Raw genomic sequence first — 7,900 nt, 5'->3', positions numbered from 1 at the left:
TTGCATATTTTGGCTAAACTGCCAGGCTCACAGGTTCCAAGACTTTACTGCCATATCGGGACATATTTCCATAGTGAACATCTTAGGGAGCAAGAACATAGGACAGGACTTGATTTTATCCATCGTGAGAGAGTGAGCACTGCACATCGGAATGAAGGCAGATTAACTGCAACATTGGTGTACATACTATACGTCATAGACATCAAGTGAGTCGCATCACAAGGAGAGCAAGTTATGACATTTTGATTAAAGATTACAAGGTCAAAAATGTAATGCATGGCTGAATCATTCACAATAAGACCAGTAACGTGCATTTAGAAAATAAGATCAGTTTTGATTTCATTTCTACTTTCTGTATGTTGTTTTGTCTGCCAAGTGCAAAGGTTGTAGGCTTTTAGGTTTCAAAGAGAGACAGATGCATGGATGTTCTGATAAGTTGCTGAGCTGTTGGCCTGTGGTTGCTAGTTGATTTTTTTCCTGATGTTATCCAACTTTGTTTTAGTTTTTTACAGATAGTTTACTACTGACCATCAAGTGTACTGTTATGTACTAGCAGAACATACTCATTGATCTTTCATATTTCTCTATTAACAGAGAAGGTACTCCCTATTATGAAGGCAACAAGCTTCCTATGCCAAAACTGTCCCCTGACTTTAATGGCTTGTACATTTGTAATGCCTCAAACAAATATGGAAGTTCATTAGGTTCCCTGTATATCAATGTTCACACTGGTGAGTCTATTTTTGTGTTTATTGTTTATGGTACATGTCGTTTGAGGTTCTTGAAACTCTTATGCTATGAATAAGGTTGTGTGTGTGTTGCTCTGAACAGAACTGAATTGAAAATTTCTATTTCATAATTTCAGTTGTGTTAACAGAACATTTACATTAATGCGTTTGACAGTAAGATATAAGTATGCATGCAACACTTAGATAAAACTGGCAGTAAAATGCATGCATTAGTAGAAGTGTGGACATGACGCTTTTACTTCTCTCCATCCCTCTTTCCTAGAATCCAGCACCGTCTGTTGGGGTCTGTTTGGTTTTGTCATCTGTTGTGCTGTTCTTGCTGTTGTTGTTGGTGTGATATTCAGATACAAACAGTGAGTTTGAATTCTTTATTTGTCTTAGTGTGATTTGAGGGGTTGGATCTTTTGTATCACAAGTTTAGTTTGTTTTGGGTCATATTGTAATATTGCCCTACAATAATAAATTATGTTCAAACAACATTTTCCAGTGATGAGCTGTTTGTTTGACACAATCACAATTATAGTTGATTTTTAATATGATAATGTCTTGGCAAAAATTTTAACTTATAAATGCATCAGTGTTAATTTAGTTTGAAATAGTTTGTTTTAATTTAATTGCAGTGTAATATAAAACAAATTATAGTGTTATAAATATACATAACATTTTGAAACATTGCTAAATTCACAATTTTATATTTGTGGAAACGTGTAACATGTTCAGTTCAGTATTGTTGTTATCTTTGTGTCAAACACAGAATGAACACAATAAATAAACACCAGTTCTGCATATTGGTTATTGGTCACATAAACATGCAGATAATCAGTATCGGTATCAGTTCTAAAAAAAAATCAATTTTGGTCGATCTCTAGTCCATAAATAGTAATAATTAGACCTGAAGTATTTGTGTCAGACAAAGAGACAAAATGTGCAGTGTTGGGAGGCTCCAGGAACAGGTTTAAGGACCACTGAGCTGGGTTATGAACGTGACAGCAGACTGAAGCAACATGTGGTCGATCTGGTCCTGCCATGTTAAATTTATCTTAATTTTAGGGAATGGATTCAAGTACTACGACATTCCAGTGATGAGAGAGCACAGGTGGGTTTTTGTTGTACCACGGCATTCCAGTGATGAGGGTTTTGTTGTTGTGAAATATTAATACAATTTAAAATAACCGTTTTCTGTTTGAGTGTGTTTTAAAATTGAATTTATTCATGTGATATCAAAGCTGAATTTGTACCATAAATGTGGTTACTGTTGCTTTTGATCAATTTAATGCATCATGGCTGAATATTCATTTCTTTCCAAAGTAAAAATCTCAATGACCACAAATTCTAGTGTGAATTGTTTAGATTTTATTCACGATTATACTTTGCCTAAACTTTCCCACAGGACAGTGCAGGACAACCAAGACAGGAGGATGACCGTGATGATCAGGATGAAAGTGGTAATCCATTCTCTCCTGTGCAGTTACAAACACTTTTTATTTATGTAGACATGAATCAGAATGAGTTTATAGTCTTAATAAAGCTCATGCTCTATACATTAATTGATGTGGCTCAGTTAAAATCTTGTTCATCTGACATCTTTTACATTTAAATTTACAAATTAAAATTGCATCTATGTTTCACAGAAATGGAGAGCTTTTCTGATCAGAGACATTGACAGCTGTTTTTGGACCAGCGCATCATCGAGAATCATTGCAACAGCGAGAATAAAAGGTTATGCCTTCTTTCTTTGCGTGAACATTTGGGCGGCATTATGCAAATCTTCCCAGATAGTGACGTAGAGATGTGGGGGCGTGTTAGAACGAGCCATTTTAGGAGGGTGTGGTTGACTCTCATATAAAGAATATCTCGTTGGATTTGAGACTTTAGCCTTTGCAACTTTACAGATCTTCTTTATGCACCAATAGCTTGTAACACTCCAAAGAGAAGGAAAAATTTTAATCCCATCATATGACCCCTTTAATAAGGCAAATTATTCAGTAAATAAAAGCATTTTTAGACAAGTTTTATAATCATTGTATAAAATTAGCTATGGGACAAACCCCAACCCAAAGAAACTGACCACACCATCCCCCCTGAAATTTTTTCACAATCCTACCACTGGAGGAGAATAATACTAGTTGGGACAAACTGAAAGTTTTTAAGGACTGGTAAGAGGGGATTCAAGTGAGAGAGTGAAACCAAAAGTAGAACAGATGTGCTGGAAAGTACCTTTGAAGGGGGAGTGATATTATATGTCAAACCTGCAAAAGTCCCTCCTTAAAAAAATTAAGCATTATGTACAGCTTTCCCTTCTCCTGATGCAAGAGGCAGAAAAGGATATCTTATATCCACAGATGTCTGTTAAACCTAAAAAATGATTGGGGTTTAGGGATGTGTTAACAGTTACCACAGACAGATGGCTGTGGGTTAACTGTCGTTCTTTTTCTTCCTTTTGTTGTCCTCTCTGAATTTAGTTTGCTTCTCTTTTTTTTTCAGTCTCTGAGTTTTCTCTCTCTCTCTCGCTCTCTCTCTCTCTCTCTTGCATGTGGATTGCATGCTGGGGGTGGAAGCGTGGTGTTGGATGCGAGAGCTGCACGCTTGAATTGGCTTTCAAGGTTAATTTCTATTTTTTTCTATTTATGTTTTTTTGGGGGGAGATTAATTTATCACGTTTTTGGTTTATTATTTAGTTTAAGAAAAACACCGGTGTGATTGGGAAGCCATGGCGTCTCTCTCAGGTGAGGGAATGCCAGGGTTCTCTATCAGGAATGGATGTAAAGTTTTTTCGGATCCAGCAGTTACGGTAGAAGACGTGCTTCTAGCAATGGGCGAGTTTGTTGGGCATGTAAATATAGTGTCGGCCTCTAGAATGAACAAGGCTGTGGTGGTGTTTCTTAAAGATGAGAAACTCGTAAACAGCCTTGTTGAAAAAGGAATTGTTGTTTCCGACACACTGCTGCAAGTAATGCCTTTGCATGCACCTGCTACTAAGGTCACCATTTCAAATGCGCCTCCATTTATTACTAATGAGCAAATTCAAAAAGAACTGAGTTGCTACTAAGGTTCAGGTACCATTTCACACATGCCTCTATTCATTTCTAATGAACAAATTCATTTTGAAAAGTTTGCTGGATCCAGACAAGTTTTCAAGTTCTCATTTCTAAATGTGCAGTCTGAGTCTTTGGATATCTTGTTTTGCATTCAACACAGTGACGCTTCCTATATGATTATTGCAACAAAAAAAAATTTGCGTTGTTTTGAATGCGTTGATTTGGTTTTATTAAATAGAGTGGGGCGGATGGACAGACACCTCTTTTTAATGAATTTGAAGGAAGTGGATTTTAACGGACACTCTTTTTTTTATGCATCAGTATTAAATGCGTGGCAAATATTTATTGTTAAAAGAGAGCAATCTGAGATAACCCATGAGTGCGTTCATGAACAACCTTTAATTTGTAATCCTCTTTTATCTGGTGTGATTTTAAAATCTAAGGTTGTCTGCACAAGTCTGGTTAGAGCAGGAATATGTAAAATCTTAGGTCAAGGGATCAATGGATTTCTGCAGAAAATCTGGCCATGAAGATTGGTATCCATTCTATTCAGACTGTTGAAAAATTATCAATTCAGGAGTCTTTTCCTGTAATACCATTGGAAGAAGAGATAGTTAAGAACGTATTCCATAGCATCAGTGTGGATGTAAATGTAGGAGATTGGCAGGAGGTTGATGGAGGACTACTTTCTTTTGCAACAAACTTTTGCAAACTTTCTTTTCCGTCAAAAAGCACCTGATGGAGTTTGAACTTCACATTCAACTGCTTCTGTTTCACACAAAAACCCGACACAGACGTGCATTATCGGCTAGAATCGCCCTGAACTCGTGCATGTTCGGCTAGAATTGCCCTGAGCTCGTGCATGTTCGGCTAGAATCGCCCTGAACTCGTGCATGTTCGGCTAGAATCGCCCTGAACTCGTGCATGTTCGGCTAGAATCGCCCTGGCCTGAACTCATGCATGTTCGGATGCGGAGCTATGCGGAAAGTTACAAAAAATGCTGTGCACTCCGCCACAAGAAATGAGTTCACATGCACTCAAGGCGGACTTCTGGCAACACCGCGATGATGTCATATTTTCCACGCTCACCCAAGCGAACTTGCGGACGCGTCGGGTATAAATCAGCCTTGACACAGAGAAAGGGACCGATGGCCGGCCAGCCGGGGTTCGTCTTTGGGAGAAAAATTTGAAAAATTGTTTTTATTTATTTTATTTAAATTTATGTGTGTGTAGGCTACTTCTAACATGTTTGGTTGGTAAAATAAATGTAAATTTAAATCAGAGAGTCTTCCATGTCTGGAATGGATGTATTCTTGAGTCTATAAGGTAACAATAATATAAAGATAACCTTGTTTGAAATGGGTTTGGCTAAAAGAACATTTTGGTTTCGTCCATACTAGGTACTTATACTATATTGACTGGGTTAAATAGAACTGCATTACTAAAAAGAGACTAAAATACAATTTTCATTGACTAAAACTAGACTAAATGTCATCAGTTTTCGTCGACTAAAACTAGACTAAAATTTCATCAGTTTTTGTCTACTAAAACTAGACTTGACTAAAAAGAGTATGAACGTGACTAAAACTAATAAAAACTAAAATGACAGCTTCACACAAAGACTCGACTAAAACTAAAATTAAAACAGGCCACCAATAACAACACTACTTCTCCAAAAGGATGTTGGGGATCATTGTATAAGAAATCAATAGAAAAACGAAGTGGGGACTTGCAATGGCAGATTTATAATTGGATTATTGCAACAAACCGTTATAAAGCTCATATAAATGTTTTGCAAGGAGAAGAGTGTTTGTTCTGTGGTCTTTCAGAAACCGTATTTCATATATTCATTGGATGTTCAAGGTTATTAGGAATTCTTGGTGTGTTGAGAGACAAAGGCAAAAATGGCAATTTGGCTGACAAGAAAGAGTAAAAAGCTGCTTAACAGTGATACTGATCCTTTGAACATGTTTAGAGCTCTGGTAAAAAGTAGGATGGTTATGGAGTATAAGTATTATGAATTGGTGAATGATACTGAATGTTTCTTTTCTTTATGGGGTGTTGGAAATATTTTGTGTCAACCCACTGAAGAGGGAGGTTGTATTAATTCATTTTAAATAATTTGATTTAAGTATGTATTTATGAAGTAATGGATTGTGTTTAATGATGTATGTTTTTTGTGTTAATGGATTGTAATTAAAGAGATGTTGAAAGGTCTCTCTCTCTCTCTTTGTAATTAAAGAGATGTTGAAAGGTCTCTCTCTCTCAGCAGCTAATACAAGCTGATGAAATGTGATCCGTATCTTTTTTAGCACAATGTCTATAAATTTCAAAACATGGTCAACAGCATAATCTGAGGACACATGCCAAAATTCCATCAGTTTTTGATGCTAGTAGATGCTATAAATCAGAGGCTCACATCTCTGTTACCCCGCAAAAGCATTTTAGAGGTTTTGTGGTCTCTATGGAACTCTAAAGACAGATGTAGCTCTTCAGGAGCAGGGCTGAGCACCCCTGGTATAAATAGTCGTGCTTTACTGATTTGCTGTAAGCTGACTCACTGTAGCAGGTTATCTGAATGTTCTCTTACACATTCTCAAATTTCATGTTTTCTGTATTTAAATAGTCCAGCTCAACCATTAAATTATTTGCTGGTTGCCTGATGTTTTTCTCTCAACCCTATCAACTTGTACACCCCTACATTTAAAGAGTAAAAACATAACTTCATGCTTTTTTACAAGTCATGCCATTTATGCCAAGATTAAAGGGGTCATATGATGCGATTTTTAATTTTCCTTTCTCTTTGGAGTGTTACAAGCTCTTGGTGAATAAAGGAGATCTGTGAAGTTGCAAAAACTAAAGTCTCAAATCCAAAGAGATATTCTTTATAAAAGTTGAGACTCGTCCATGCCCCCCTGAAACGGCTCGTTCTAACACACCCCCACATCTCTACATCAGAATGTGGGAAGATTTGCATAACGCCGCCCAGATGTTCACGCAAAGGAAGAAGGCGTACCTTTTATTCTCGTTGTATTATTGTTGCCACCGCCATGTCATATAGACGCTGTGTGTTTCACTGTGAAAGCGAAACTACTTTGTTTGGCCTTCCAAAAGAGGATGATATCCTCTTCGTCATGCCTGGAGCTGATCCGTGCTGGTCACGGAGGAAATACATCAACTTTGCGCTGTGGGTCGCAGAATCGGCTTTCACCGTGGACGAAGCCGCTCAAGGCCGCGGTGTGTGACGCTGTTTCGTTGAGAAAGCGAAACTACTTTGTTTGGCCTTCCAAAAGAAAACACGACTAGAAATCATGCTTTTATCACATTTATGATGGGTTTTATGTTTTTGTCTCGTCGCTCCGGCCGGACAAGGCATCACAATATGTTAAGAGGCGTAACATTTCTGTCACATGCTTGAGGTATTCAGCCAACCACAACGCGTTGGACTGCTGGCCAAGCACAGCACACCTCGCTTTTCAGAACGATGAGCTTTGTAAAAATCTACGCGTATCAGAAGGCGGGGCATAGAGGAGAAACAATAATATACAGTATGTGGAAAATGTTTTTTTTTTACTTTAAACCACATAAACATTTCATTACACCAAATACACAAAATAATGTTCTTTTTAGCAGCATCGTATGACCCCTTTAAAAGAGCTGGTGGAGACCCTCGGAAGAAAGGCTTTTGAAGTTTATGAATCTTTAAAGGAAGTCTTTCCATTGATTTCGCTGTACATAAGATGAACTGCAAACTTTTTCAGACAAGGTCATTTACATTTTACATTTACATTTATGCATTTAGCTGACGCTTTTATCCAAAGCGACTTACAGTGCATTCAGGCTAACATTTTTTACCTAAGTCAGTCCAGGTCAGCCGTCTCACAAAATTTCTCTGTGTAAAATGCTTCAGTAAGCCTCAGAGCACCCAAGATTTCTATGTATGTAGTGAAGAATATGAATGAGCTCATACATGCAGGAAACCTATCACAAGTGAATGACTTCTGCATTAAGGAATGAGCTAAAAGACAAACATGATACTGGCTGCTAAATGTATGGGTGTACTTTTTTCACACAATAGAGTTGAATTTCTGTAGCTATTTATATATATATATA

The 7,900-nt window shown here is 37.4% G+C and overlaps 1 protein-coding gene across 2 annotated transcripts in view; it reads left to right on the top strand.

The window, feature by feature from the left end:
• The window catches only part of LOC109103804 (poliovirus receptor-like), a 12,173-nt gene extending 9,590 nt beyond the window's left edge, over positions 1-2,583 (top strand). The window contains exons 5-9 of one of the 2 annotated variants that reach the window (XM_042763332.1): positions 595-731; positions 1,012-1,102; positions 1,800-1,845; positions 2,140-2,194; positions 2,381-2,583. In XM_042763332.1, coding sequence (XP_042619266.1) covers positions 595-731; positions 1,012-1,102; positions 1,800-1,845; positions 2,140-2,194; positions 2,381-2,412 — 361 coding nt within the window. In that variant the 3' untranslated portion in view covers positions 2,413-2,583. The other variant, XM_042763331.1, reaches the window with a different exon arrangement.
• Positions 2,584-7,900: the final 5,317 nt, after the last annotated feature.

Source organism: Cyprinus carpio, chromosome A9 (genome assembly GCF_018340385.1).
Source record: "Cyprinus carpio isolate SPL01 chromosome A9, ASM1834038v1, whole genome shotgun sequence".
In the NCBI taxonomy this organism is placed as follows: Eukaryota; Metazoa; Chordata; class Actinopteri; order Cypriniformes; family Cyprinidae; genus Cyprinus; species Cyprinus carpio.
This window is presented reverse-complemented; position numbering and strand designations above follow the sequence as displayed.